This window comes from Arvicola amphibius, chromosome X (genome assembly GCF_903992535.2).
Source record: "Arvicola amphibius chromosome X, mArvAmp1.2, whole genome shotgun sequence".
Lineage (NCBI taxonomy): Eukaryota > Metazoa > Chordata > Mammalia > Rodentia > Cricetidae > Arvicola > Arvicola amphibius.
The window spans coordinates 34551732-34569220 of record NC_052065.1 but is presented as its reverse complement, the minus strand read 5'-3'; the positions used below and the strand labels follow the sequence as shown (position 1 = coordinate 34569220).

General features: G+C 36.8%; 1 protein-coding gene across 1 annotated transcript in view; it reads left to right on the top strand.

Moving 5' to 3' along the window:
* The window catches only part of LOC119805017 (zinc finger protein 182), a 96105-nt gene extending 79212 nt beyond the window's left edge, over positions 1-16893 (top strand). Inside the window, exons 3-5 of the mRNA XM_038316804.1 lie at positions 7425-7551; positions 7724-7858; positions 13444-16893. Coding sequence (XP_038172732.1) covers positions 7425-7551; positions 7724-7858; positions 13444-15080 — 1899 coding nt within the window. The 3' untranslated portion in view covers positions 15081-16893. The remainder of the gene's footprint in view (positions 1-7424; positions 7552-7723; positions 7859-13443) is intronic.
* The last annotated feature ends 596 nt before the right edge of the window (positions 16894-17489 follow it).

Sequence of the window (17489 nt, the reverse complement as noted above, 5' to 3'; positions counted from 1 at the left end):
ACCTTTTTGTTTGTCATCTCCATTTCTTTATGGCAGTTTTTTACCTCCTGTTTAAGGTCCTCTATTATTTTCATAAAGTACTGTTTAAGGTCGGTTTCTTCTATATCTTCTGGGGTAGGGTGTTCAATTCTTGTTGTTTGGGGATGTCTGGCTTGTGGTGATGTCATGTTGCCTTTCATGTTGTTGGAGGAGCTCCTGCATTGGCGCCTGCCCATCTCTTCCTTCAAAAGGAGCCCGGAGGCGTTTGGTGTCCTAGACCAATCTTTGCTGTGACTGAAACTGGTTGGATCTCCCCAGTGCCAGAGGAGGACCTATTCCTTGCGTCACAATCTGAAGAAGCCCGCACTCCCTTGCAGGAATCCTCAGACCTGCCTGGAGGCCAGAGTCTGACTCCTCTGGGTGGATGGCCTTAGAACAGGAGCAGGACACCTGAGAACACTAGGGAAAGCTTGGGAGACACAGGGACGGGAGAAACCGACACAAGCCTGCAGAGGGAAGTGGGGGTAGGGGGTCTGTGCTCTCTTCCAGGGCAGGTTGCCCCAGGGTCCGCATTCACTCACCAGTTCAGATGGAATGTCAGGGCACAGGCCATATTCAGGTTTTCAATGACCAACTGCTTTGAGCTCAGAAAAGGCTGATTCAGTAATCACACATTTATTAGAAGTTATAGACGTCATGGGTATACCTATACAAATAAAGACAGATAATGGACAGCATGTGTCTCTAAGAAAATGAAACAGGTTTTTCTTATTATAATATACAGCATATTACAGGTATACCACACAATCTTACAGGTCAGACAGTTACAGAAAGATGAAATTGAACTATAAAGGATATGTTAAACAAACAGAAAGGGATGGAAAATACCCCCAGAAATAGATTACATAATGTTTTATTAACCTTGAATTTTCTTAACTTTAATGAGAAAAGGAACAACAGCAGCAGAGAGAGATTGTATAATAAAAAAAGTCTTCTGAATTAAATCAGCCAGTGTATTTAAAGGATATGTTGACCTCACAATGGAAACCAGGAGATGTACTACATTGGGGATGGGGGTTTGCTCTCATTTCAACAGGAGAAGAAAAGTTATGGATACCATCAAAATTAATAAAAATTCATTTTGAATAGGAGAAATCTCTTGAGAAAGAGAAATGACGGCTCATCCACAGAGGTGACAAGCAATCAGTTGGTAAGGAAATCTCAAAAGGGTTTAGGTCTTGGCAGGAAAATACTCTTCTTCAGAAAGTCAAGAGACCCTCGACATCTAGATGCCTAAAGAGAAAAAGATAATTATCCAGATAGGATCACCAAGCAAAGAGAATTATCACTTATGAGGACAGGTCATCTGAGGGTAAGAATCTCTGAATACTAACTAAATTAATAGTCATGACTCACTTAAAAATCAAAGCTGGCTTTGGAGTTGGACAATGGCTCTGTCCTTCTCTAAATCCAAGCATGTTGTTAAAATAAAAATTCAGAGTTTCTGTTTTATGTCAGGAGCCATGGTATGGAACAGAAAGAAGAAAGAATTTAGAAAAAAAATTACTTTTCTTTATACTTATTTTTGTCTTTATCATACCTTTCATTGAATAAATAATGTTTTAGTTTTCCACAATAAACAATGGATTTTCCTGCAGTAATCTTTAAAGTTTCCAGGAAGAAGATGGTACCTGACAGCAACTCCACCTGATTGATATGACATCATGATACTGATAGCACTACTATAAGATTTATTTCGAGTACCAGCTGCTCAAGATGATTCCAACTTGGTTAGGTGAAATGGTACATTTTTTTTACAATGTTCTGGCCAGAACTCCAAATAGGAACCTCAGAAAAACCCTATACTGAATATTCAGACACTATGTGCAATTATACCGGATAGTAATCTTGAAACTTAACCATCATTTTACTTTCACAGGATCCCATGAAGAGAAGATCACCCCATGACAGCTGGAAGTAATTCTAGAAGGTGACATCACCTCTCCCAATAAAGTTTGTCCTCAGGGTTAAGGACATCATTTAGGGATTGATTATTACTGCTACAGAGTTGGGGTTGTGTGGAAATTATATAAGTTTAGGGATCTCTTTGAAAAAACAGGAGGGAAATTGAATGGGATAATAAATTTACTTATTATTATAATAATAATAATAAGTAATACAGTGACTACTTGTGAGCTATTATTTATAGGCCATTTACATTGGTATAGATTCTTGTATATTGATGCAAACTTAAATTATATTATGTTCCTATTTTCATCTACAATCTTTGTATACCTAGACAAAGTTATTTTGTCATATACATGCATACTTTTACCTCCACTTAAGATATTTTGTATATTGATATAATTTTAGGATATATTTATCATATTGCAATATACATTTCTACCTCTGATCAAGATACTTATACATTGTTTACATTTTGAAGTCATTGTCCTCATTTGTTGCACAGTTTAAAGATTGTTTAATATTCTAATATGAAGTTTTAGTCTTTAAATTATATAGGCACTAAGAATTATAGGTCAATAGTCACCCATGTTTGTCATATTTATAGTTAGGCTAATCACGTTCTTTAGATACATAGAGATTTTGTTCTGCATAGATATGTAATCTTCAACCACTTCAAAGAACTGTAGAATATGGCATTTAAATAACTTGGGGTTCTGTTGGCATGAGACACAATTGTTCCTGGCAGCATTGATCTATTCCTGAGAGAATGTTGAGCACCAAAGACACTCCACTTGAAGTTTGTTTTCTTCTTGGCAAAACTGGTCCTTGGGCAAGGAACTGCCCATGCATTGACCACTGACAAAATGCATGATGTCTGAACAGGACAAGCAGGACACAAGAAAAGACTGTCAAATCTTGCCAAGACAGGGTAAGATGGTTTTGAAATTTTTTCCTGCCTCTGGAAATGGTCTGTCAGTTACTCTAGGCCTTAGCCAAAGTCGGTTGCTCCAGTGTTGCAAATGAGACTTTGGGTGATTGCCCAGGTAGCCAGTTGTCTGTGTCATTTGTTGCACATTTTAGAAGTTGCTTGATTGCACTTCCTGCTTACTCGAGTAATATTATTTCCCTTCTCAGGTCTTCGATGGGGTTGAAGACTAGATAGTTATAATTACTTTCCTCTTATGACTTGGCCAAGTTATTTATAAACAAGACTGAAACTCCTTAGGATAGGATAATTATTGAAACATTTATCACATGTTTCTTGCTTGATATTGTTTGTGCTGATTGTAATTTTATTTTTTATGCCTGATATTTGTTCTTATTGTATATAATTTTGTATTAGGCTTAGAACTCTCTTATTTAAACAAAAGGGGGAAGTGCTGTAGGAAATCCTACAGCCAGTAGCCTTTAAGTTACCTGCCCACTTAGGTGTGGCCTCTTATACTATTAATGCCAATGTAAAGCATGCACCCAGCCTCTCTTCCAGCTGCGGAATTTGGTTGCTTTTCCCTGTTCAAGCAGAGGATTGTGATTTGTAAGTCTACCCCTAAATAAATAACCTTTTATTCTGGGTATTGAAATTGGGTTTCTACTACTGAGCTATATCCCCAGCCCAGTCACAAAATACTATCTCATTTTCCACTGTTTATAACAAAGTTTTGAGTGGATACCCATTGTTTTTGTTGATTTGTTGATTTTGTTGAGTGGATCCTGGGGTTCAAGTAGCCTTGGTGATATTTAGTTCAAGATCTGAAAGTGAGGTACAATGCAGCAACTTCAATGGATGACTTTGGTCACTACTGAGAGGGATTTTGTATAATCTACCTTGGTTTTGTTTTATCCCATTCTTTGTCATACATTGTATTTTTATTTTACTTGATGCTATGACAAAATACCTAACAAAAGCAACTTAATAGATAAAGTTTTATGCTGGGTAGTAGTTTCCGAGTGTCTCAGTCCCCAGTGGAGTTTATTGCAGTTTGAATGGGAGCTGGAAGCAGAGAACACAGGCCAGAACCAGAACCAGAACCAGAATCACACATAACCTTTAGAGCCCTACCTGCTAGTAACCTAGTTTCCCTAAGAACCAATTACTAAAGGCTCCATAACCCCCCAAAACAGTGCCACCAGCTAATGAACCAAAAGGTTCAGAGCATTATGGAGTGCATTTCATATTTGAACCATAACATGCATGACCCTAATTTTCCCCTTCTGTTTTTGTCCTGCCAAAAACTTCAAATGCTTCTTGATTCCTTTGTTTACATTTTCACCTTCAGAAGTAATGCTTCTCATGATTGTCACCTTGGGTCATGCACATTTTTTCCTACAACTAGCAGTTTTTGATATAGCAGATCAGTTTTTTTGGTACTTCTCATGTACATAGATGGCAAGGCACTGGGCATCTTTCTAAATATGATCTTAAGTTCATTTACCCACTCTACTCTGGCTTTTCAGACCCCTCTCGTACAACTGAACAGTTTGTGGAAAGATTCAGAAAGACAACTGAGCTGGAGGTTTGGGTTTTTTGTTTTTGGTTTTTGTTTTTGCTTTTGTTTTTGCTTGTTAGTTTGGTGTTTGTAGGTGATTAGAACATTCTGTAGTAATCTCTAATTTGTATTATATATTATACTGAAAGTGTTGGTTATGAGTGGTACTGTATGCTTTGATGAGCAGTAAAGTTTATTGCTATGTTTATAAAGAGATTTGAGGGGTTTTTGATAAGTTGTGGTTTTTTTCCAAATGTTGAAGATTCAGCCCAATCCTTTGGACATGCTAGACTAGTGCTCTGCTACAGTTCTACTTCTTAAGTCCCTATATGGAAAGATTTGGGTTTATACAAACGTATTTATTCTAGACCACTTGGAAGCTCTTTATTTTTAATTTTAAGAAGCTGATATAATTTACATACAATAAAATAGATCCTTTTAGTATAGAGTTCTGTTAACCCATAGCTGTATAACCACCACCACAATAGAGGCAAGAGTTCTGTTACTCCCTTTGTAGTCAGCCTCTGCTGTACCTGGTCCTCGAACCACTAGTATATTTTATGTCTCTGCATTTTTAACTTTCATATTAGTTACATAAGTGGAATCATACCACAGATAGCTACTTGAGCCTGGCTTCTTTCATTTAGACCAGTACTGTCTGTATTATCACCTATATCAGTAATTCCTTCATTTTTATTGTTGAATAGTATGACATTATGTGGATTCAAGTTTGTTCATTTGCGGACTGACAAGTGCTTAGGTTGTTTCATGTTTGGATGATTAAAAAATAAATGTTCATTTATAAACTTTTGGAGGCTTTGTGGCTTTCATTTCACTGGGGTAAATATACCTAGGAACATTATTGCTGGGTTGTTTAATAGTATATTATTAATTTCACGGACAGTTGAAAAACTGTTTCCAAAGGCCTGTACTGTTTCTACCTTCATGTCTGTGACAACAAAGATCTAGTTGCTCCATATCTACACTACTTGATTGTGAGGTCTCCTGTTCTAACAGATATGTGATGGTGTATGTTTTAATTTGCATTTCCCTGATGACTAATGATATTGAATAACTTTTTGTGTATTTATTTGCCACTTATATGTCTTGTTTGGTGAAATACTCCACTTTTGTTTTAATAATTTCTTTTATATTCGCAGATAGTTCTTTTATCTTATTTGAGTTGTATACTTTCCAATTGTCTAATGGTACTTTTCATGTTATCAAATAGCTGATCTGCAGTATTTACTTCTATTCTGTGACCTGTCTTTTCATTATCTTTAAGAGTGAGTATCTGAAATTTTTGTGATACTTGGCCAATTAGAATTTAAGGGATTTTATCTCATACAAATACTATGGGTTTAGATATTGCCTTTAGGTCAGTGATGCATTTTGATGGGGTATTTTTTATGCTGCAGTTATTTTAAAATCACTTGTTGGAATAATTTTCAAGAAACTGGAGGGATGACCTGAAGCAGAGACTATGAAAGAATGCTCCTTATGGACTTGCTCTTTCTGCTTTGCTCAGCAACTTTTATCATATACCCAGGCTCAACTGCCTAGGGATGTTGCTGTCACAGTGGTATGGGCCCTCCTGCATCAATTAGCAATTAAGAAAATGCAACCACAGATATGCCTGTAAGTCAAATCTTATGGAGGTAACTACTCAACTGAGGTTCCCCTCCATAGGTGACTGTAGTTTGTATCTCATTGGAAAAACCTAACCAGCACACATATTTTATGGTATATACTGATGTCTCAGTGTGACTTAAATTTTCACTTACCTGAATATGGCTTGCCTTTTCACTGTTATACTTTAAATCTTATAACACTTGCACATCTTTTTCTTTATGAAGAGTGTTTTTCATGTCTCACAGTTTGGCCTCTGGAAATTTTTTTTTAATTTCCTGTATTACTGTTTTGTCTTGCCAAACCCCCAGCTAAAATTGAACAGGGGAATTCCCACAAGGGAACTTCCCAATGTGTTTGGAGATAAGACAAATTGGAGCACTAAAGAAACAGATAAACAGGTGATCTGTCCCAAGAATTTATTAAGGAAATCCTTCACAGTGGGTAGTGAGATAAAGAAAGAGACAGCCAATGGGTATGTCTGCATTGAGTGGGTCATTGTACGTGGTTTGTATGAGGGTTTTAGGAATTTAAGGTAAAGTTCTTCCAGAGTTTGGGGCAATAATCTAATTATATTTATCAATATCTGGTAATGTTGAGGGCCTCAGCTTGGGTTCAATCCTATGGGGCAGAACTTTTGGCTAACTGGATTACAGATAAGCCAGGGTACTCTGATTTGGGGTCAGAAAAAGCTGCTTGGAGATGAGGTGGTTACAGATGGACAGAAGAATGGAAATGAGAAGCCTTCCAGGCATTTTATAGACACCTCATTACTACGTCTCACATTAAATTTGGGGTTTACCCGTAGCCGAAGGCAAGGGAAGTTCAGTTTTATTTTTCTCACATAAGTATCCAATAATCCACTTGCATTTATTGAAAAGCTCCTTCTTACTGCTTATTGTGCCAACATTAAGTCATTTAAATTTTTTGAAAAGATTTATTTTTAACTTATGAGTAGTCTGTGTGTACCATGTATGTGAAGGCACCCATGGAGGCCACAAGAGGACATAGCTAGTTATAGACTATTATGAGCCATTTGATTTTTGTGCTAACAACCAAACTCAAGTCTTCTGGAGGAGCAGCAAGCATTCTTAAATATTGAACCATCTCTCTAACCCCTGTACACACTTGGATTCTGTTCTCCTAGATACCTATCCTTATGATAATATTGTATCGTCTTAAATAGTTTATCACTTAATGCAATCATTTTCTCTCATGATTTGTGATTCTCCTTCAAGGTAGGCTATTAGTGTGTTGTGAAGGAGACATCTTGATGAACTAGGAGCTCAATTACAAGTTTCCTCATATCCTTATCACACCCAGTGGTCAGCATTTTAGAATAAAAGAAACTTCCTATTACAGGAACTAGTAACATTTGAGGATGTAGCTGTGGATTTTACCCAGGAGGAATGGAAATACCTGAACCATCCACAGAGAACCCTATACAGAGATGTGATGCTTGAAACCTACAGCAACCTTGTCTTTGTGGGTAAGATGACTTCTTCAAGTAATTTTTGATAGTTATTGTATCCAGTGTAGGGGGCTTTGCTTGCTTGATTTCAAATTTTCTTTCCTTAAAGGAAAGGAAAAATATTGTTCGAATTGTTTGTGTCAAGTGGTAGGTCCCCTGTACTGACCACAAACTGTAACTTCTGTTTCAGGATCTAAAGACCAAGAAGGTATATATCATTTATCAACCTCAGAACAGCAGGTTACTAAACCAGATCTCATTATTAAGCTGGAAGTAGAAAAACCAGAGCCAGAAGATGGGGAAATTTCAGTTTGGAGCTTTCCAGGTAGTATCTTAATGCAGTCCTCTATCCTGTTTTTCTTGTAATCTAGATCAGATTCGGGGCTGGCTTCCTTCTCTTTTTCCTTCCTAATTATTTCCATCAGGAGCGTTGTCATGCACAGTTGTCTCTGTTTTATGCTATTAGTTACTGCCCGAAGACAGTACCAACACAATGGGCTGAACACCTTCTGACAGCAATCACTAATTAAAATTACAATCACTTAATTAAAAATGTGCTACAGGCTTGCCTGCAACCTGATCTAATGGAGCCATTTTCTCAACCAGGGTTCTCACCACTGAGATGACTATACCTTGTGACAAGTTGTCATAAAACTAGCCAGCACAACTTTAAACTGCTCTACTCCCCCTTTTCTGACCCTTTCATCTTCCATTTGATCCCTTCTTTTACTAGATAGTCTTATGTCTGCTCATCATGCATGCATATACATGTGCACACGTGTGTGTGTTGTACAGATATACACACACACACACATAAAAATCTAGGAACCACAAATGAGAGAAGATGCTTGTATTTTGGAGTCTGGTTTAATTCACTTAATATGATTATCTCTAGTTGCACCTATTTTTCCTGCAAATGACATGATTTCATTGTTTATAACTGAAAAAAATATATCGTGCATATATACCATTATTTCCTTTATCCACTTCTATGTTGGGCAAGGTAAGTTTTTTTTAACTTAATTTAACTATTGTAAGTAGTGCTACAGTAGACATCGATGTACAAGTATCTCTGTATGGAATTTTTCTGTCCTGCCAATCACTTTCCAAATAACCACACCAAGATTCTTTATTAATTATAGATGCTCAGCCAATAGTTGTCAATAACTAGCTCTTATAACTTAAATTAACCCATATTTCTTATCTGTGATCTGCCACATGGCTTGGTACATTTTCTCAACATGGCAAGTTCATATCCTGCTTCCTCTGCATCTCCTCATGACTCCCAAGACTTCTCCCTTCCTCTTCTTCTTAGTCTGGTTCTCCTGCCTAACCTTATCCTGCCTAGCTATAGCACAGTCAACTTCTTTATTAAACCAGTCAGAGTGACACATATTCACAGAGTGTAAAGGAATATTCCACAGATCTATGGTATTTATGATATATTGATTTGGAGTTCTTTGGGTAAATACCCAAGAACTATGTAGCTGCATCAAATTATATCCTTTTCTGTGTAGCATTTATAGCTCTATAGATATAAGCAGTCTTAATTCCCTGTTGTGGCTGGTGCTCAATGTTTTGCCCAGGTATGCTTTAAACTTATAACCTCCTACCTCAGCCTCAACAGTGCTAAGATGATATGTATGACTCACTGTGACAGGCCAAACATTTTTGTCATAAAAAATTTCCTTGGTATATTTTTATTTTTTATTGAGCTATATATTTTTCTCCACTCCCCTCTTTCTCTCCCCCCTCCTTTTATACCCTTTTCCATGATCCCCATGCTCCCAAAGATCTTGTCTTTTTCTAATTTCCATGTAGATTAGATCCATGTATGTCTCTCTTAGTGTTCTCTTTGTTGTCTAGATTCTCTGGGGTTCTGAATTGTAGGCTGGTTTTCTTTGCTTTATGTCTAAAAGCCATATATTTGTCTTTCTGGGTCTGGGTTACCTCACTCAATATGATGTTTTCTAGATCCATCCACTTGTCTGCAAATTTCAAGGTGTCATTTTTCTCCACTGTGTAGTACTCTGTATAAATGTACCCCATTTTCTTTATCCATTTTTTAGTCAAGGGACATTTAGGTTGTTTCCAGGTTCTAGCTGTGATAAACAATGCTGCTATGAACATAGTTGAGCACATGTCCTTGTGGTATGATTGAGCATCCTTTGGGTATATACCCAAATGGTATCTCTTATTGCTCTAGCTAGAACCACAAGTACTATATTGAATATATATGTAGAGAGTGGACAACCTTATCTTGTTCTTGTTTTCAGTGAGGTGTCTTGCTATAAAAAATAGCATAAAAAATGAGTTGAACTATTCCAGCTTTGACTAGTGGAAATGCTGCATATTAGCCACCAAGCTCCACATCACCCATCCCAAGTCATAATATACAGACATACCAGACACATAACACAAGACAAAAATAAAAAAGACAACAGTAACAATTGACATCTCACAGAAGTTTCACCAGTCTGACCAAAAGAATTTAAAGATAGGAGGCTGATTTAGTGACCTTCTTCCAAACCTCTGGACTACCTAACATTTGCATATTGGCCCTTTCCAAACTTTAAGTTGGGCACCCAATGTACTGTAAGGCTTTGTTATACATCCTAGACTTTGGAACCCTGCTGACAGTGCCAAGATGCTAGACCACCCCAAGTTTGACTTGGTTCCCAGTGTTAACAGGGTGTGAAAACACAGATACAAGGCAAACCAGAAAACAACTGGTGACTCTACCCCAGTTAACCAGAAATAACCATGGGGCCACAGGACATCTTCCTGTGTCCTGGACTGTAGTCAGAGGCTGCTCATTTGTTTTCCAGCTGCCCAGACCCAAAATAATCACTCAGAAACTATATTAATGAAATCACTGCTTGGCCAAACACTTAAGCATATTGCTAGCTAGCTCTTATATCTTAAATTAACCCACTTCTATTAATCTGTGCATCGTCATATGGCTGTGGCTTACTGGGCAAAGTTCCAGCATCTATCTCATGTGGCAGTTACATGGCATCTCACTGACCCTGCCTTCTGTATCCCAACATTCAGTTTAGTTTTCCCACCTAGCTCTATTCTGCTTTGTCATAGGCACAAGCATAGGGCGTTCACAGCATACAGAGGGGAATCCCACAAATCCTCCCTTTTTCTGTCTAAATAAAAAGGAAGGTTTTAACTTTAACATAGTAAAATCACATATTAAAAAAAGGTATCAAGCAAGAATTACAGTTATGATATTTATATCTACTTTATCTTTTATCATCACTAAGGAAAACTATAATTACAACTATCTCCATCAAAGACCCCAAAAGGATATAATATTACCTAAGTTAACAGGAAGTACATTGTAAGCAACTTCCAAAACTCTAGAATTGACAGAGACCTGCCTGGACAGTCACACCCAAGGTTCTTTGGGGCACCCATTTTCAGCCTACAGGCCCATAGTATCTGGCAGACTTTTCTATGAAGCAGGAAATTTCAAAGACAGTTCCACCTATATTGGCAGTTTGTCAGTTATTTTCTTTGTGTCCTGCAGAATGTCTGGCAGACTTTGTTATGAAGCAAGAACCATGAAGGACAGTTTCACCTTCTTTTAGGCAACTTCAGCAGTCATTTTTCTATGGGTCCTGAATGTCCAGTTCATACATCATACTATAAAGCAGTCCATGCAAATGCAGTTTCTAGCCAAAATGGCTAGCAAACTCCATAAGGAGCCTCTTCAATGCCTGTATTCCTCTTGAAGTAGATTAGTGCTACCAGGAGCAGATGTGTTGCATTGTCATGAAAAGCCCCAAGTTCTTAAAACATTTTAAATGCCATATTCTGCTAGTCTTTGAAAGATTTGAAGAATATCAGGCTGGAGAAATGGCTCAGCAGTTAAGAGCACTGACTGCTCTTCCAGAGGTCCTGAGTTCAATTCCCAGCAACCACGTGGTGGCTCACAACCACCTATAATGAGATCTGGTGCCTTCTTCTGGCCTACAGGCAGGATACTGTATAAATAAATAAATCTTTTTTAAAAAAGAATATCCATCTGAAATATATCTTTGTACATCTAGAAAACCTAACTAACATGACTACAAGCTTGACTATTATAGATGACTATCTAGTAACATGTATTCTTTAATTATACATTACATTTTTAAATGAGCTGCACAAACACAATACCTTAATCAAGAGAAGAAATATACATATAACAAAATTGACCTTACATCTGTATCAATAGACCAAGATCCATACCAATGCAAATCTCTATAGCATCTATTATTATTATTATTATTATTATTATTATTATTATTATTATTATTATTATTATCTATTATGAAGGACAGACTTTCACGACAATGAGACACATCTTGAAACGGACCTATGCCCTGTTGAACTGAGCAGAGCCAACAGTCAAAACCATGGAATTGGTCCTAGATGTACCTGCTTAGCATTTAAAAATAACAGCACTCCTGATCAGAAAATAATTACAGATATGCAATAAAGACAGATTCAGACAGAAATAAACCTCTGAATGTGTCACAGTGTTGGACATAGACTTGAGAGAGAGGAAGAAGAGTATAGAGTGTTACAATATAAAAGAGTAGAGAAGCTGGAGAGATGGCTCAGCGGTTAAGAGCATTGCCTACTCTTCCAAAGGTCCTGAGTTCAATTCCCAGCAACTACATGTTGGCTCACAACTATCTGTAATGAGGTCTGCTGCCCTCTTCTGACTTTCAGGCATACGCGCAGAAAGAATATTGTATACATAATAAAGAAATAAATAAATAAATATTTTTTAAAAAGAGTAGAAACAGTCATAGGTTAAAGGAGTAAAGATAATAAAATAGTAAACATGTAAAAACAAGTAATAGAGTTAAAAAATAAGCCACATAAAGATGGAATATATACAGAGAGTCTAGATTATGTTTATTATTGTGTTTTCTTTGAATTTTTGACTATGAATGAGTTAAGTACAAAGAGACATTTCATTTTATGAGCTGTTAAGATAAACCAATATATATGTATTAAAGGTATCTTGACTTCAAAATTTAGGTCTAAGTATATATTACTTTGGAAAAGAGGTTCTGCATTTGTTTCCACAGAGGATGAGAACCTGTGGATTCCTTCCAGACTAATGTGGTTTGATGGCTCAAGACTACCTGGAATGTCTCCATGAACCCCCCAATACTTTATCCAACAAAAAGCAGGAATCGGTTTAGAGAGAACTATACCCAAATTCCCAAATATTGTTTATAGATGTTTGTTTACATTTAAAGGGGGATATGATATAGAGATGAATACTTTGCATTGGTATAGATATTGGTCTATTGATTATTGATTATATAAAATGTTACAAAAATGTAGATTTTTATGAGTTCAAAGTAAGCATAGTTTACATGGTGAGTTCCAGGCCACCCAGGTCTACATAAGGAGACCCTATCTCAAGAATAAGTTCACATAACTAAGAATTAATGATGAGAGATGTTATGGGAAATTTTTCTTGATCATAAAAAAGGCAGTACATGACTAAAAGGTCTCTCTCCATTGGTACTCTGATAAAAATGATGTGACAGTCTCATCTGAATCATGGGGAAAGCTCTTATAAGATAAACTTAGAAGCCAGGCAGTGGTGACACATGCCTGTAATCCTAGCCCTCAGGAGGCAGAGACAGGCAGATTTCTGTGAGTTTGATGCCAGCCTGATCTACAAGAACTAGTTCCAAGAAAGGTTCCAAAGTAAAAGAGAAACCCTGTCTCAAAAAAAAAAGATATACTTGGAGTCAAGCCCAACCTAGGATCTGCTAGATCTGCATCTCAGATGGTCAGTAGCAGTATGGCAGTAATAATTGAGGTCATGGCATTTCTGGAAAAGACCTAATCCCCATAATGACATAAATAATTTACTGTGCTTTTTTCTAGAAGTCTGCCAAGTTAATGAACCATTTGAGAGACAATATCTGGATAAACAAAATAATTATTTGTTGATGCAAGTTGGATTTCCTGATGATAAAATAGATACCAAGAATGGCCAGAACTATACTGAATTTGGAAACACATTTCATCTGAACACAAGCCTTGTTACAATGCAAAGATCCCCTAAATTGGAATCATTTGGAAATCATATGGTGGATCATTTAAGCCTACTTGGTAGAAGCACTACAGAAAATAAACATGATACTGGATGTGCAAAATTATTCTTCCATACAGAATATGAAAAAACTAATTTCATAGTGAAACCCTATGGATATGAAGAATATGAGAAAACCCTCAGGCAAAAGAAAGGTCTTAGCCTTCATCAGAGAATTAAAAATGGAGAGAAGCCTTTTGAGTGTACTACATGTCAGAAAACCTTCAGCAAAAAGTCACACCTCATTGTACATTGGAGAACTCATACAGGAGAGAAACCATTTGAATGTACCGAATGTGGGAAAGCTTTTAGCCAGAAGTCTCAGCTCATTATACACCTCAGAACTCATACAGGAGAAAGACCCTTTGCATGTCCAGAATGTGGCAAAGCCTTCAGAGAAAAGTCAACTGTCATCATACATTATAGAACTCATACAGGAGAGAAACCTTATGAATGTAATGAATGTGGGAAAGCCTTCACTCAGAAGTCAAACCTCATTGTCCATCAAAAAACCCACACAGGAGAGAAAACCTATGAATGTACCAAGTGTGGGGAATCTTTCATACAGAAACTTGACCTAATTATACACCATGGTACTCACACAGGAAAGAAGCCTCATGAATGTAATGAGTGTAAGAAAACATTCAGTGATAAGTCAGCCCTCATTATACATCAGAGAACTCACACTGGAGAGAAACCTCATAAATGTACTGAATGTGGGAAGTCTTTCAATGAAAAGTCAACCCTCATTGTGCACCAAAGAACTCACACTGGTGAGAAGCCCTACGAATGTGATGTGTGTGGGAAAACTTTCACCCAAAAGTCAAATCTAGGTGTACATCAAAGAACTCACTCAGGAGAAAAACCATTTGAATGTAATGAATGTGAGAAAGCCTTCTCTCAGAAATCCTATCTCATGCTACATCAGCGAAGCCACACTGGAGAGAAACCCTATGAATGCAATGAATGTGAAAAGGCATTTTCTCAGAAGTCCTATCTCATTATACATCAAAGAACTCATACTGAAGAAAAACCCTATAAATGTAATGAGTGTGGGAAAGCATTCCGGGAAAAATCAAAGCTCATTATCCATCAGAGGATCCACACAGGAGAGAAACCCTATGAATGCCTTGTTTGCTGGAAAGCTTTTAGCCAGAAGTCACAGCTCATCATCCATCAGAGAACACATACAGGAGAAAAGCCCTATGAATGCACAGAATGTGGCAAAGCATTCAGGGAAAAATCCACATTCACTGTACATCAAAGAACTCACACTGGAGAGAAGCCTTATAAGTGTGCAGAATGTGGGAAAGCCTTTACCCAGAAATCCAACCTTATTGTACATCAGAGGACCCATACAGGAAAGGAAACCCATGGAAGAGGCCTCACCCACAAGTCAAAACTCAATATGCAGTATGGAACAAAGTGATAGTGTCTTTCATATGCCCAAAAGGAAAGATGTGTTGATTTAATGTTTAAATTAGACCTGAATTCTAGTCTAATCATTAGGATATATTCAGCATTTCTTTTCATCTGTTTTCACCCTAATGTAGATTGAAAAATAAGCAGATGTGTAATTTCTTTGGAAACCACTCTAACCATAAGGCTGTCAGAATTAAGGCAATAAAACACCAGTGTAGGAGATTTCAGGGCTTCAGAAGTGAGTCAGCATAGTTAAGAACTCTCCTCTGATAATTAAAACACACTCTAAGGTGCATGACCAGAGACAGCTGTGACAAAGACTACATGAGGCCTGAGGAGAAACAGGAAGACAGACTTTATATTTACAGAAAGTAATCTAACAGATTTGAAGGACAGCTGGAGATGGGGAAGGAAAATGACAGGATATAGTTGGTCTTGTTTGCTGATTTAGGGAAAGTAAGGTATGAAAGAAGTAACATAAGGTAAGGGGTATCTCAGTTGTTTGAAAAACTGATCTGTCTAGAGTATGACCCTGGCATCTTCCCCATTAAGAACCTCTGGCTAACAGCAAGTCCAACTGTTCTCATTCAAAGAAAAGCATTTAAAAGCAATCAAATTTACAAAAACATTTCCATTTCTAGGGATACATTTTACTCACATGTATAAAATGATCAAAACACTGATATTATTTGTTGATGTGGTGTTTGAAAATGAAAACAAAATATTAGAATCTGTCAAAATGGCATTTTTTTGCTTCCTGAAACGGAGATATTCATACCACACACTCAAGGAAAAAAGAACATGGATATTATTTCTGTAGAAATTTGAGGTACTCTCCAAGTTACATCATTAGATAGGAAAAGCAAGGTGCAGCACAGTGAGTATGATGTTCTTCCGTTTGTATATAAAAAGGAGAAAATGGTAAGTACAGAACTGATTTATGTGTAAGCTGTTTCTGGAAAGAAATATAAAAATCTGATTACCATTATCTTATTGAAGGGAATGGGGCAGTAGGTGACTAGGGAGATGAAACATGTGTATCTCTCATAGTTTTAGAAAGTTGTACAGTGTGGATATACAACTATTTTGAAAAATAAATCTTGAAAACCACATTTTATTCCTTTAATAGTTAACTCTAGATACAGAATCCATAACACTTAATGTATATAAGCTCAACAAAGTTTATTTTCAGTGGATAAATTGAATAACCAGAAAACAAGCAAATTATTCAATCAATTCCCAAGATATGTAGGCCTTTTTTCTAAACATGAAGTGAAGTGATTCTAAGATCACTGGACCATATTATATAAGCCTAAAATAACTGAAACTGGAGCATATTTTCTATTTAGGGTACATAGTGACACCTGTAGGATGTTACTTTATTAAATTTCATTGGTACTTTTTCAAATCTTAAACTGATTTAAATGACCACACATACACTTTTTACAAGAAGCATAAAACACCAATTCAATAGAAAGCAGAATAACTTGCTCCAAATATGCTACTAGTGCTAGCAACATGGATTTTCCAAGTTCAGAATGAAATTGAGACCCATGAGAACAGTATAACAACATTTACTGCAGAACAAGATATCTTGTTTGTGAATTACTGTATTTGTAGCCCTCTTGCTAATATGGCTATTCATTGGTAGTATTAGTAAGAAACCCAAGCTATGTAAAACCTGGAGATCAGCAGGGTTTATACTTAACAAAACAGATAAATTAGACTTGAGAGTCTGTCTGTGCCTTTCTAATCACCTTCTTAAGAGAGTGTGTGTGGTTTTTAGACATAAAGAAAACCAGCCCACAAATCACAATTCCAGAGAACCTAGACAACAATGAGTACCCTAAGAGAGACAAACATAGATCTAATCTACATGGGAAGTAGAAAAAGACAAGATCTTCTGAGTAAATTGGGAGCATGGGAACCTTGTGAGAGGGTTGCATGCACATGCGAGCATGTGCTCATTTGCATATATGTATGCATATTGAGGCCAGAGAGTCACTCTCCCAGATTATTTTTGCCGATACATGTCTGTATTTATTTTCCAGAGTCAAACCCTAGAAGTTAAATTGCTTTGATACATATTTCTAAATTGCATTTAGAAAGTTCATCACAACTGCTTTCAATAATCATTGCTCAAACTCCATAGACCCAATCAAACAGTATTTATTTAATGTATAAATATTTGCTGAACTTGAGTCCTCTGTAACAATGTTCTTAATGACTGGGCCATCTTTCCATCCTCTTTTTTTCTTTGTTTCTGAAAAAAAGTGAGCAGTAGGCTTATTTTGGGTGGGGGTGTTATTTCAGTGCTGGAGCTCAAACATGGGACTTTGCAAATGTGATGTACTCTCACACTCCGCTGTATCCTCATTTTTACTTTATTTTTTTAGCTCTGTAAAATAACATGGAC